The sequence below is a fragment of the Chionomys nivalis genome, chromosome 1, assembly GCF_950005125.1.
Source record: "Chionomys nivalis chromosome 1, mChiNiv1.1, whole genome shotgun sequence".
In the NCBI taxonomy this organism is placed as follows: Eukaryota; Metazoa; Chordata; class Mammalia; order Rodentia; family Cricetidae; genus Chionomys; species Chionomys nivalis.
The window spans coordinates 169,212,875-169,228,360 of NC_080086.1; the positions used below are offsets into that span (position 1 = coordinate 169,212,875).

A 15,486-nucleotide genomic window follows, 5' to 3' on the forward strand; every position below is an offset into this window, starting at 1 on the left:
GAGTTCCAGGACAGCAAGGACTAAACAGAGAAACCTGTCTTGAAAATCCAAAATCAAACCAAAACAAAACAAAACAAAAAAGTCAATAAACAAATCAAAAAAAAAAATCTGCTAGAGACTATGCTAATACCTGGAACTGTTCTTGTTACCATGCCTTCCTGTTCCTGACAGTCTATATCCCTTCAAATGGTGAGCTGAAATAATCCATTTTTCCTTAAAGTGCTTCCAGCTTTATGTAAACATAAATTTTTATTCTTCTGAGTAATTACTTAGAAGTTGGCTTCACTGAGTCAGAGGCTAAAGGCACCTCCAGCTTTGGAAGCAACAAACTCCTGTATTAATGAGCTGTGCCCCCTACTAGCAACACATGACTATTCTAGTCATTTGTATCTTAATAAGCACTCAGTGTGCCAGTTAAAAAGAATGTTTTTGTTGTTTGTTTTTTGTTTGGTCATGCAGATGAATTATAGTACCTCATAGTGATTTTAATTTCCATATTTCTAAAGAGCAACAACGTTGGATTTCATGTAGTTCTTTCTACCCATCTATGTTGTTGTAGCACTTCCAACAGTGGGCTGAGTCCTTCTACATCAATTAGCAAGCAAGATATGCGGTGACACTAGGTTGTGCAAGCTGACAACAGAAAACAGCCGAGAAAAAGCCACTGCGAGTCTTCTACTGCTCTCTACTTTATTATCCCGAGACAAGGTCTCTCAGTGAACTGGAGACTGTTTGGCTCTAATGACCAGTCAGCAAGATCCAAGGATCAACCTATCTTTACCCTCTGCCCCCATCGCTAGGGTTATAGGTATTCATAGCTACATCTGACTTTTTACCTTACATGGGTTCTGGGGATTAAAATCAAGTTCTCATGTTTATACAAGGGCTCATATCAGTGAGCAATCTTCCCAGGCTCAAGAAATATCCCTAGGAGTTTTCTTTTAAGGAAATTGAAATATAATATGACTGCAGCTCATCTTTTACTGATATGTGCTTATTCTCACAGCTGCTAATAAGCAACGCCACCATTAAAAAGCCCAATCTGCCATTCCTGAGTTAATTGGCAAAGAGAACAGTTTTGATGAAGATTCAACTAATGGCTCGGGTCACAGCCCCTCTCCAATGTGGTCTTTCTGATGTAATCAAAGATGACCCACTTGGGAGTAGGACTCTTGACTAGAGAAATTAATCACTACCTTGCAAAAATTAAAATGAAGTAGCATTAGCTGAAATACAACCACCTACACTAAAGAAACTTTAAGGTAGGCTTAAAGTTATGGTAGCACAGTCACTCACAGTAGGAATCATGCTAAAAAACATGAAGTTGGACACGGGCAATGGCCCTGACCAATAGTGAGAAGTTCGTTTTTGTTCCATACAGAGCACAGGAGAGAGATGTGACAAGAGCTTAAGAGACATGGGTGGTAAAATGTCATCCTAGGCTTCAGAGGCCATTAAAGGAATGTGGATTTTATGCAAGGAGGTTTAGGGAACCTTAAGAGAACTTTACAGAGTAATTAAGAATTAAAAAAATTTAAATATGTGTATGATTGTCCTTGTATGGGTATATGCACATGAATGCAGGTGTCCAAAGATGCCGGATGTGTTACCTGATATGGGTGCTGGGAACTGAACCTGGGTCCTTTGTACCTACTAATAATCAATAAGCCCTTTCTCCAGCCCCAAAAGAACTTTAAGCAGTAAAATGATAAAATCAAATACTAGCTTTGGCACAAAGAAAGGGTAGACTGATGGTGGAACACGGAGAGCAAGCAAAGAAGAGATGGGCTTCTGAAGACTCCGATACACTGGAGGTCAGTGCTCGTGAGGGCCTAAGGCAGCAGCCGGAGAGGAGGGACAACCACTGTCACGGCACTACTTTATTTTCCCCAAATGGTCAGAAAGAACTGTCAGTGGTGAGGATCAGATTCACTAAGGTTTTATTTTCCTCTGGGTTCTGGTGTGGCACTGCTGACCTTCGTCTGACTTTGGCATTACGGTTTCTGCAAACACTGCTGATTGCACAGCAGGATGGGTGGTTTTCACACAGTGCACACTCAGGATCCCAACGGTGACAGGCAGTTGCTGTTGAACCCACTTAGAGCCCTCCTGATGCTAAGGGAAATCAGCTGATAAAGGTGACATTTTTGGCATTGTGGATTCAAATGACAACTTAATTTTCTTTTTCTAAAGTTCAAAGATGAAAAAAAAACTCAACAATTTTTAATGGTCTCACCATGTCTTTCATTTCTTGTGTGTGGGGGTGTCATCTGCCTTCTGCCTCAAACTATGGAAAGACAGTGCATGGTGGTTAAATGTGACCTACAAGGACATGGGTAAATGTCAAATGCTGTCTGGATGGGTTCTTCAACACAGAACCTGCCGGATTTGAGAACCTTTTTAACAGTGTTAAAGAAAAATATGGGCTATGGTTATAAAGATATTCTGGGAGTAAGACAGAGTCTGGCATTTGAAGTTCTTCTGGAGCTTTGCTGGGCCAACCCATTCATATATTTTACATAGCTTTCATTTTTCTTTGGTTCCTATTGCAGAGTTTCTGCGGTTATAAAATGCCAGAGAGAGTATCACTTTTCAACATGCCAGCTCCTGGACAGGGCCTCAGTTGTGATTCTCTTTTACGATAGGCTAGGGATAAAATAAGTATTAGTGAATTATCAGAATGAGGATGAGGTTGGCCACACTCTCTCTGTAGTGGTTTGGTGAGCAATGTCCCTCACAGGCTTGTGAATTTGAATATTTGATCTCCAGTTGGTGGTGCTATTTGGGGAGTTTATGGAATCTTTAGGGGGTGGAGCCTGGATGGAGAAAGTTTATTACTGGGGGTGGGCCTCGAGGGTTTATAGCCTCCATGTACCGCTTTTCTCTTTCTGTTTCCTATGTGTAGGTGGAATATGAACTCTCTGTTGTCTGCTCCTGCTGCCATGCATGACTGGAGCTGTAAGCTGAAATGAACTCTTCCTTAGGTTGCTTTTGGCCACGACCTTTCATCGCACCGACAGAGAAGTGACCAGTACACCCCTGTACTTGCAGACACGTGTGGTTGACTTGCAAGTGGACTATCATGTGAAAATGCTATGTATAAACCAACTCATTGACTTTCAAGAACACATTTTGTTTAGGAGAACTGAGCTTATTTTTTTATATCTGGGTTTGGTTTAAAGTCAGCTCATTCTTAAGAAGAAATCATACAGGCATCATGACTGGCTCAATTTCTGGGACTATTTATAACAACACACAAGACACACCAGAAGAATGAGTGGTTTCTTCCACAACCTTGCACTCTGGGTCCCATAGCATCTGACAGCTTGTTCTGGTATAACACCAATACCCTACCAACGTGATGACTGGCACGGCATCTGTTTTGTTCCTTTTCTAACCTCACCACTGTTCCCCACCTCTACTGGCAATGTGACAGGCCAGAACAGAGTGCCATCTCAGCCATAAACGGAGAAGTCTGTTTTGTGAACCACACATTAAGAATAAAGACAAAATGGAGATACATTCATAGAAAACAAACTGAATGTGGGAACCAGGTTATAGGAAGAAATAAAAAAATGAACTTAGTGGTCTCAAAGTAAAGGAAAAATAATTCTGTATCTAGAGCACTAAAACTCAGGCTGAAATTACCCTTTCCTGTTTTAAAATTAATATTAAAGGAGGCATGGAAATGAATATTACAACTGTGTGATTTCTTATAAAGTTGACAAAACATGCCTGGCATTGTAAGAATAGTATTGCTAAGAAGTACAAACAATAAAAAAAAAAAAGACAGGACAGGGGTTAAGGATTTCTAAGATCTTACTGAAACGTGCTGAAAACATCCCGCCTGGAATTAACTGCACACAAGTCGGTGATTCCGAATGTGGAACATGTCCTGAGACTGCACAATCAATAGCATAAATTCTAGGAGTTGTGAGAGTAATTAATTTGCTGTTCTCTTGTTTTGCTTTGCAACCCGGGGTAACAGCAGCCTCAGAATATTACTGCGTGTTTTTTCTTCTTTCCTTCTGTGTCTACTGCATTTATCTATTCATAGAAAATGTCTGCTTTATTTCATTATCAGCTTGAAAATAAATAGAAAACAAATCTAAAAATTATCGTAAAACAAATCAGAAAACACACAGTGAGCTGCTTTATTTCTGGACAAGTTAATGCAAGAAATAAACTCAGGAATAATGCTGAGCACGACAGCTTCCAAACCTGCAGGCTCCTTCTTTTGTTCTACTCCCAGGGTGCTAACAAGCAACGGAGAAGTAGCTCCTTGGGGGGAAACAGAAGAATGCCAAAAGCAAGGAACATAAAAAGGAAGTGCCATTAACATGCCTTGAAGCCATCCAACTTTTAACTGGAATCTAAATACATTCCAAAGTCTTAACTATGAACCAAACTCATTTTATAGTTTTAAAACATGGACGTTATAGAAAATTCAAATGAAAAGAAAACATTTATTCAACTTTAATATTGTTAAAAAAAAACACAGAAGAAAATGCACTACACGCCATGCCAGGCGTCCTGATCCTGGGCTTTCAGAAGTATATATGCAGTGGTCTAGTTGGTGTTGCTACCTAGATATCAGAAAAGCTCCTCAGAGTGAACACCTGAGTACTTGCTTTCTGAAACCTCTAACCCACACCCCGAACTTTCTGTTCCTTCAGTCTGTCCTGTTTCAGTTAAATGACTTTAGGCACACCCAGGGCGGTGTGGCCACAGACAAAGGTACAGTACAGGATGCTCTCAAACTCATAATGCTCCTGTCTTGCCCTCTTCAGTATTTGCCTACTGGTATTCATAGACTTTGCAGCCACAAATTCTAAGGCTCTCAACTGGTGGGTTTTTGTGAGTCTTTTTCTCAGTGCCACCAAATCCTGAACCCAACCTAATCTGTCAGTAAGTTCTAGGACTTCTACTCCAGCAAGTTTCAAGTCTACATCTTTCATATTTCCACCTTGTCACTTTGACGCTCCTAATTGGTCTCAACTGGTCACCCTGGTTTCCATGAAGTCCCATGTCTACACAATAGCCAGAGCAGTCTTTTAAAAATATCAATTAATAACATCTGTCCTCTATACAAAGCCTCGCCGAAGCTTCCTAAAGCACTTCGAACATGAATGGAACTGTTCCCTTGGTCTTCAAGACCTCCAGTGTATCAGGCTTACAACTGCCACGATCAGGCCCTAGCCTGTCTTTACCTTACTTACTCTACCCACCCTTTACACCTGCCTCATTCATCTGGTTGCAAATGTAATAGGTTCTTCTCCGTGCCTCCAACTTGCCTGGACTAACTGCGTCTCAGGACGTTTCTGAGTGCTGCTCCCTGCCTGAATTTTCTTCCTCTAGGTTTTTGTTTGGATGATTTTGGTCACTCTGCCACAGTCCTCTGCCTAAGCAACTTCCTTCTTGGTTAACCCATATACTGCATTTTCCATTGCATGTTTGCCACATGTAGCTACTGATCCCACAAAGTGTCCTCACCATGATGTACTCTAAGGATAAGCTATGATTATGCCAAAGCTTACCACAGAGAATGAAAAGTAGCTCACTGTTTCTATGTTGACACAATAATACCCCCCCCCAGCATTAAAAATATAATTCATGCCGGGTGGTGGTGGCACACACCTTTTAATCCCAGCACTCGGAAGACAGAGGCAGGCGGATCTCTGTGAGTTTGAGGCCAGCCTGGTCTACAAGAGAAACTCTGTCTCAAAAAACCAAAGAGAGAGAGAAAGAGAGAAAGAGAGAGAGAGAGAGAGAGAGAGAGAGAGAGAGAGAGAGAGAGAGAGAGAGAAGCTCCTCCCATTCCCTACTCTTCTTCTGAAGACTCAAGCAGGTCTCTGCCTCTCTCTCTCTCTCCCTCTCCCTTTAAAAAAAATATAATTCATTTTATCTGCTTCTCTCTACATTTTCAAATGCAACTACTGTTTGAGTATCTCTTATCCAAAATATTTGGGATCAAAAGTTTTTAAATTATAGAACATGCGCTCACACTTATTTGGCCGAGCCTCTGAAATGCTCTTAAGTCTGAAGAACAGTTCCAGATTTGAGTTTCTGGATTAAGGACACTCAATATCTAGAGAAACTTTATATGACCTACATGGCTTGCGTTTGCAGTTATGTTATCTAAATAATAATGTCAGGATATTATTAGTTAAAATATTTATTTATTAATTTGTTTGTGTGAGCACACCCATGAGCTAACGAGTGTGGAGGTCAGAAGATAGCTTTTGAGAGTCAGGTCTCTCCTTTCACCATATGAACTGAGGATAGCGCTCAGGTCTTCAGACGTGGTGGCAAGTAGCTTACCCTCTGAACCACCGTGCTGGCCTCACATCATATTATTTTATCACTTCAGCTATGATTGTCTGAAAGTATCTTTTTTGTCTTATCTGTGACTGGAAAGTGTGGGGACCCGGAATATTTTGCTTGTTGCTATATCCCAATGTTTAGAGCACTGCCTGGTACAGAGAAGAGATCCGTTCAACTGTTCCACAACGACAGGACAGCCGAAGATGCTCTGCCTCTTCCTCTCGTTTCTCACTTTATTACACACATCTACATGGCCAGGGTCTTCCTGCTGCAGGCGAAGGAACACGGCATCCTTGAAACCCTTCTCTTGGACCATTCTTTTCCTCATTCTCCTCAGCTGGGTTTTAAGTTTGTTGACGGGAGGCATGTGCAAAAATAGCAATGATAAAGTCCACACATTTTGACTTTAGTATGTGACAGATATGGCACAAATGACTCAAGATTTCTCCATAACATCTACGGTAGAAACTGCTATTTTCACTTTAAGAGGAAACCAAAGCTTTGCAAAAATAGCCAGCTAGCTGACCTTCAGATCTCCTACACGGTTGGTGTGCACATGCAAATCCAGGTTGCATCATAGGCCACACCACCCTTGAGTCTCCACACTCACAGTCCAGCATATGCTCACATCCTGCAAGGACATTGGATACTGCTAAACATCATGCTCACCATAGGACATGGACAGAATCAACAGCAAAAACTGAAGACTGTGGTGGTACGCCATGCATCCAGAGACAGCACCCGACTTATGTCACGGAGGGCCCTGACACCACAATGTCCTGTTCTTACTTGGGTCATACCTCACTTCCAGATGTAAGACGAGCAGGCAGCGGTCAGCCATATCCTGGAAAGACTTGGCAAGTTCACTCAGTGTCTGCATGATCTGCTCAGACACTGGTGGAAGGTCCATGTTCACATGGCTCTCTTGAGCAGGAGACAGCACTAGGAGAGGAAAAAGGGATCATTTTATTGAACACCAAAATGTATATTATTTATTCATGCTGCTTTTTTTTTATTACTTTGGCAGCATTACAAGTCTAAGATACATTAGACTCTGGTTTTACTTTAAAATTTACCTTACTTATTATTCCTGCTGTGTGTGAGTACGGATGCACCTGTCTGTGTTGTCGCAGTGTGTGTCGTGGTCAGAGGCAAACTCCGGAGAGTTCATTCTCTTCTTTCATCATGGGTTTTAGGGATCAAACTGAGGTTTTCAGGTCTGCATAGAAAGCATCTCTAGCTACTGCAGCAGCATGCCTGTCCTGCTGTGTTCTTCCTTAAACAGTCGCCTGCCTCAGTCAGTTTACTGACACAGAAGCAGCTCTAGAGTTGTACGGCCTGTGGTCACAGAAGCAGCTCTAGAGTTGTGCGGCCTGTGGCTGCGTCTCCTGTACATTGTTCAAGCTGCTGTTCAGCTTCTAGCTGCACACTCACGGCAGTGCCTGTGAAGAGAGTATCGGTACCTCTGAGCCAGCTGATTCTGCATCAAAATCCTGGGTCTGTCTTCATTAACTTCAAGAATTTCTGCTTAGCTCTCTGCAGTCATTCTCAAAAATGGCAGAACTACTAAGTATGGAAGACACCTCTTTTGGCTTCCGTGAAGTCTTTCCTTTTCCAGGCTAAATTTCCCCCATTCTAAAGAATGAATTACTCTTCAAATGACTGGACTAACTTGTTTCATAATTCTCAAAGTCTATTGACCAAGTATTCTCTCTGTTCTAGATCAGTCCTGAAATGAAGGTTGCAGAATCAATATTACAGACTAACAGGTCTACAAGGAGTGGAGGCTGTGACACTTGTACCGTCTGGGTGATGAGTGGAGGCTGTATGCCTCTTTAACTCACATGGAACTTAGAGCAATGACAGGCCCTACAAGGGCTTTTAAGGATACTGGTATAGCTAATTTCGCTAACTTTCCAAAGGATGTCATATCTTAACTACAGAGATACTTGGGCATCCATATTCATTGCTGCTATGTTTGCAAAATCCAGGGAACAGAATCAAACTGTTGTCTATCAGTGGATTGATAAATAATGAAAATGTGCTTAATTACACAATGGGATATTCAGCCCTAAAGAAAATGAAATTTTAAAATTCACAGGTAAATGGATGGAGTTGGAAATAATCCTTCTAAGTGAGGAAACTGAGATCCAGAAAGACAAATGCCACGTTTCTGCTCAGATGCAGGTGTTAGCTTTGAATCTTAGGTATGCATATTTAACCTGGAGAACCCATAGAAGCTGGGGAACTAACAAGAAGTCAAGGGAATTTCAAGGAGAGGACGATAGAATGTGAGTGATATGAAGGTGGGAAGAGGAATAACAGAGCAGGAGGACTAAGGTAGGAGATGAGGGTGGAAAAGGGAGTATGGGGAAGAATAACTCTAAGGTCTGTTGAAAATACCATACAGAAACCTATTAATATAGAAGCTTACACAACACACCCCACACAAAGTTTACATGGAATTAGATACAGAGGTCAGTGCTTCATTCAGACACTACAGGCTATAAAATAAAAAGCCAGTGCCAGGTATTGGTTACCTCTTTTTGATTTGTTGGTCAATAACATCTCATACATGTTCCCCAACATTACAGGCTACTGTTATTGCTATTGTTACTTGATAAGACCATACAGCTGAAGACACTGTATACCTTAGTTACAGGACATGGAAAATTCGAGCTGATAATGACCTGGTAGTTTCATCCCTACTGGCTAGAGTTTATAGTGTTAGAAGGTCCTATGCATGCTATAAAATGAGAAAAGTCATCAATGGTCTCACCCAGTGAACCTTATAGCTGGGCTGGCAAGATAATGGCACAATGTAATAGTGGCAGGATTATCATGGGCATAACCAACTACTTTCTGCTTGGACTTAAAGCTCATCCTACAAGATGGACCTCATTCCTAGTACCATTAACCGGACCAAAAATCTTTGACTCATTAAGTCAAAGGTATAAGAAGATAACCTACTACTATTTTTGTGCTAAATCAACATAGTACTATGCATCCCTAAGTTTTTATCTTTATATCCATAGACCGATTTCCTGCTTAACCCTTATCATACAAGCTTCCTTTTGCAGTAGTTGGCAATTAATACAAAGACCCGCAACTGGCCAACATGCAGAGTCTACGGAGTGCTCAGGTCTAAATCCTAGTATTGCTTCTCTGTCTGAAAATCCTTCCCTATGCCAGAGAACTTGGGTCTTCTGGAAAAAGGATCCCTGGACTTGAGGCCTGCCTCAGAATCTGCTGAGACACTACTAACTCCAGAAACAGGGAATCAACGATTGCCCAAGCAGTGTCTAAATGGGTTATCTAAATCATATCCTTTTCTATAAAGGTTTGAGGATCACTGAGGAAGAAGGCACGGAAGGACTGTAGGACTCAGAGAGAGTAGACGTCTGCAGAGGAACAGTGTTTTCTGGACATGCAGCACAGCTGCACACATAAACACAGTGGCTAGGACTGTGTATGCACAAGGCTCATACAGGCTCAAGTCAGACAATTTTAGAATGGATGGCGCCATTCCACCATCTCTGAAATTCCACCTCTCTCTGAAGAGCTGTTGGCATCTGATGGGTGTTGGGGAGGGAAAGCCAGCTTTCTGTGGGTAGTATGAAGGTTTTGAGCAGCTACTCATCCTCCTGTACATGGTCCTACACCTAGCATGTCAGGTAGTACTAAGTGGACGAAGGGTATTAAAAAACTTAAAAAGAAAGGAGAGTGTACATGAAGTTGGGAGGGAAAAGTTGAGGACAAGGGAAAAGTTGGACAATAGATTTGATCTAAAATTACATGTATATATTAATATTAAATAAAATATTAAAACACTTAAATAGATTCCTTAGGAAAACACTGAGCTGCGGTAGTGGAAGTGTTGTTTACTTGAGCTTCTCAACAGTTTCTTGGAGATCATCAACAGAACTTGGGTCACATTAGCCAAGACCTTTTAGCTCTCTGGACTCTCAACTGCTGTACGTTGTCTTCTCGCTACAATATAGCAAGAGCCAATCTCTTCAAATAGTTCTGCCTTAGTCTTTTGTGTAAAATACGGACAACTTTGTCACATACTGATAAATGGATTGACATAGGAAAAATACAATATTAGCACATGAAGTTTTCTCATTATTCATATAAGTCAGAAACATAAACAGTTGTTATTCTTCCTTAATCTTTTATTTGTTCAAGTGAAATCTTAATAATTACAGCCAGAAACAATCCCATCCATGTCAAAGTTCAGTTCTAGTCGTCTGTACAGTTTTGCTTCTTTGGCAGAGAAGCCTTTTTCCTGTTGGAGGATATGGATCTTTCCAGAAGAGATCTGTGGGCTTGGAGCACACCATAGGACCCAGAGACATCAATAACTCATTTTATAGGATAGTAGTCACCACCTGCCCAAGTCAAGTCTGTTATGATTATGTCTTTTCCTGTACTATCAAGCCCAGGTGAGGGCCAGACATGTGATCCAGGCACGTAACTTTTAAGGCTAAAGTTGTTTTTTAGATCCGCATCCTAAGAAATTAAAACAGTATCACATGAGCATAGACAAGTGAATGTTATTCACAGGAACCGACCTGTCAGGAGAAGAATGCAGTCATGGAGATTTAAAATTCTAATAATCCCTGAACTGTCCTAGCTGTTCACAAACTCGATCTGCCAGAGAGTGGCTGTAAAATACTGCATTTCCCCTCAAATGTTACTGCTATTCATGTTGTTTTATGGCAAGGCAACATCACTGCCATCACAACGGTTCATGTGGCAGGCTAGATGAAAGCAACTTTAAGTGACATTATTAGAATATTTCAAAGCACTTTAGGGCTTTTAAGGCTCTGAATTCATTTTGGATGTGATACAAACTCTGGTCTACAGAGTTATCTATACACATCAATGTGAAGAGGCAGAGATCACTCTGACATTGTACTCATGGTCTCAAGCTCCCAAACACTATAACTGACCAAATACTATCAAATATATTTTGGGTAAAATCCATTAAAAAGCTAGAAATTTCCCTTTTTTATTATACAAACAATTAACTTCACCATGTGAAAACTGACCACTCCCCAAACTATCAGAAACAAAAACAAATACAACAAAACTAAAACCCACAATAGAACGCACAAACGGCAGGTTCAGTTGCCAAGTAAAGCTTGCAATGGGCATTGCAGGAGTAGTGTGGAATAACGGAAACTGTGCACTGTGTCTGACTGTCCGGTATAGCAAAGCTGTGGCGTGGTATTAAAGTAACATGGTAACTTATGTCTACAGCTTCCCTGAAATGCTGGCTTGTCAATTCCTGAGAGCTCCCTCAAGTTTACGAAGCTTTCTAAAATAAGAAGAAATATACCGAGCAAAGAAATGCTGAGCATGGCAAAGGCAGCACAGAACAATTAACTGGCTCTTAAATGTCAAGTGACAGTGTTGATAGATTTTGTTTATAGTTAAGAAATGAGATTACTGGACAACCCCGCCCCCCACATACCACAAAACACTACACCACACCCCCACATCTACACACATCATCCTTAACCACCCACTCACCACATACCACAGCACACACACCTCTGCACACACCCTTCTAGAGACTAAGTGATTATATATCCGTCTTAGAGGCTGCTCTTCATTCTGCCACAGCCCCATGGGTACTGAACTTTTAAAATGTTAGCAATTGATCACCTCTTTAAGACATACACCCTGAGCAGCTGTTTCTAGCCTGGGGAAAGGTTGATATCTGATCATCTGTAATGTGACGACTATATACAAGTATGTCTCTTTTAAGATCTCTAGTTCACCCTCATGCTGACGTTACTGAGGTTTCCTCTATTAAATCCACTGGTCTAATGGGAGGAAGATGAACCTTGTGCTTTTTGCTGAGACAATGGACAGGGCAATTTCATGTCCCACCTTCACTCTAGCATATGAAATGTACACTATTTGAAGCCCTGGGGTTACAGAAAGAAGTGGCCCTGTGTCACAGTCTGGGAAGCCCTCCAGCAGAATTCTGTGCCGCCCCTCAGAGACTCCTGCTTTTCTGATAAAAAGAGAGGGCTATGCTGGTGCCACTCCTTTCTCCCCTGCTCTGCCTCTTCCTGATTTGGGAACTACTGGCCAGCAGTGGCACTGGCTCTAAACTTCTTGCCCTATCAGGAAAATACACACCCTCTCAAAGCCCTGGAATGAAAGGATAGCAGCTGGCTGGTGAGTCCGGTCTGTGTCCAGCTTCTGAAATGGTAGGTCCTAACACCACAACCAGTTCACAAGCGTTCCTCTTTCAGCTCTTTCCTATGCTTGCTTGTTTACAATATACCAGCCACTTAGCTTCAACTCAGAAATCCCTCTACTTTCTCCTTTGAAGGCCCTCAGCATGGATGGCAGAGCTGAGGCCTCAAGACACCCTTCCACCAGAAAGTGCAATTCCCTCAGTCTTCTTTTGTTCTATTGCCTTAAGGCTCCCTTTGGCCCTGGGCCAGTCTTACAACCCACTGACATGAAAACAAAAGAAAAATCAAAGAGCAGAACATTGCCAAAAGGAAATTCTTGATTCTAATCTCAAAAAAGCTTTCCAAAGTTGATGGTAAGGCCCTGTTGAGAACGGTGCACAGTTAGAGGCTTCACGCCTGCAGCCCAATGTTTATGGTGCTGGAAGGAGCTCTGCATGCTACTGGAGGAGGAAGGTAGTCAGTATTACAAACCAGCAACTACAACAGTCAGCCGGCTGCAAGATACACTGGTACAACTGCAATACAACATCAGAGTAGTAATCAAGCACTATGTGACTGGATGTAAGGTTCACTTCATGAGATGGAATTCATATCAGGATATCCAACAGTGCTAAAGTGCCTAAGAACCTGAGACTAGGTAGGTCATGGGTGTAGAAGAAAACCTAATGCTATTATTCTGCAAAGTAAAACAAAATGACATCACTTCTAATGACATATTACTACACCCACAGACCAGTGCCTCACTCAGCCCTCAATAGCAAAGCTTCTCCTTGTTGTAGATGGGCACTAACACGGACACCACCACTGGTCAATGTTCAGAAGAGTAAGAGACTCTGGCGCACTCAGAGAGGGAGAACAGAAAGCTGTGTGGGTAGGGAGGTGGGGACAGTCTGGGAGGATTTGGAGAAGGAGGAAAACATGATCAAAATGTATCGTCTAAAATTTTTTAAATTAGAAAGTGCCTCTCATTACTTCTCAGCCATTGTATCAGCCAGCTACCCCTTTTCAGTGACTCCCCACTCACGGTCCTTCCAGTCCTGACCACGTCTCTCAGGAGAACTCAGATTCTTGCTGGCTGGCTGAGAGAACTTCCAACAGCTGTTTGATCTCCAGGCCTGCCTGTTATTAACTCCTCAGTGGGTCACAATCTGATTTCTACTCTCACTACTTTAGTAAAAGTTATTCTGATATCACTCTATGAAATTCAAATTTCCAAATTCGTGGGATACTTTTCGATGCTAATACCACCTGAGCTTTCTGCTACACAGAGCACCACCAGCCATTTACCTCTTGAAATTACATCTGCTCTGGCTGATACCACACCATGTTCTCGTGAACTCTCTTCGGTCTCTCCGGCATTCCCGAGGCTGCATCCCTTTCCTTTAGCCTACTATAACTGCCAGGCTTTCCTGGGCCTGAGAGTGGAGCTCATCCATTTTCGACACTCCTATTATTTATGAATTCATAAATTCAGGGCTCTAAAAACTTCATTTAACCCTTTATAAAAGCCTCTCTACTTGTGTACACTCCACAGGCATCTCAAAACTAAACACGTTATAGTTCCTTGGAAAATTTATTTAAATTGCCTTCCTACCAGTTAACTATAAACTGTATTATCTTTGACTTTTTCTTTTCCACTAAAGGCCAGTTTTTACTTATTCTTGTTAGCAAATATTTTCCCAGTATTTTTTTTTCTCTTTTCTACATCCACTGCCTCTTCCTTGGTTCAGACTTCTCTTTTCCATGGATCTTCTGAGGTCTGTCTCATGTTTGACCTTTTAAATGTAACAAAACATGAAGCAGGTAGGAGCTAATTACCCAAAATGTAAGTATAGTGATGCTAATTTCATTGCATTTTCTAGTGCTTGTGTGATCAAGTCCTGGCTCCTTAGACAGCTTTTCATGGCTGCTGTCTTTTCAGTGCTGGGGATCAAGCCTAGAGCTTTTCACACCAGGCACCTGCTGCAGCACTATGCTGTACCCCAGCTCTCTATAATTTATCTGGCAAAATATTCCAGTTTTTCTAAAATGCGCACCATTTTCTTTTCTTCAACTCATCCCTTCCCCCAAACCTTACCTTTTGCCTGCCATACTTTAAAGCAAATCTCTTAATTCCATCATGAGGTTCTATTAATCAATAGCTGTGATGGTTTTTATATCTTTTCAAAATTTCTCATTCATCCGAGGGTTGGGCCAATGACTTGTCTGCATTTTCTCCATCTGACTCTAGTCGAGCAATGATCACATCCCACTCACTGATCATTTATTTATGCTTGTCTCTTAACCATACCACTAATTCCTTCTGGGCAAGAATCATGCATTTTCCATAATCAAAGTAAGAAGAATAACCGAAGGCATTATATAATTCAACAGTGCCCTTTTAGTTAAACTGACGGAGTGATTTTAATTGACCAGCATAACACATAATAACCGACTGTAAAGACCAGAAAAAGGAAGAACAGCTGACCAATCACTACTCTGTCTTTCTCCTTAGTGTTCTGGCTACAATACAGCGAAAGAGTAGGGAGGAGGAAGTCACTTCTTATAGCTGTTTTTTTGGGCTGTTTAGGAATCTTACAGAAATAAAGTTTTATTCAATTCTAGCTAATTCCTACAGCTCAGGAACTTTCCCTATAGGCAGCACTGCCTCTTGAAGCCTTCTTATTTTTAGAACTAGTTAGTCCACCTTGCTACAACAGAGATTTGGGCCCCTTTTTTTCTGTCGACATAAAATCCTTGGCTTGTCAAATACCCAGTATCTCTCAAGGAAAGCCAACCCAGTAACTGTCATGGAGAAGCAATCAGTTGAGGGCATTAGGATGTCTCAAGTGGCTCCGCAGCCCAATATTAACCAGGCTGAAATCTGTTTAGGTCTTAAAATTAGTCAAAATTGGACTCATTCACACCCGGAGGAGCATCTGCTTTCCAGGATGCAGCTGCCACA

At 41.6% G+C, this 15,486-nt stretch overlaps 1 protein-coding gene across 1 annotated transcript in view; it reads right to left on the minus strand.

Annotated features, from left to right (window-relative positions):
* Exoc4 (exocyst complex component 4) overlaps positions 1-15,486 on the minus strand; it is a 756,055-nt gene that overhangs the window by 60,093 nt on the left and 680,476 nt on the right. The window contains exon 15 of the mRNA XM_057763023.1: positions 7,125-7,266. Coding sequence (XP_057619006.1) covers positions 7,125-7,266 — 142 coding nt within the window. The remainder of the gene's footprint in view (positions 1-7,124; positions 7,267-15,486) is intronic.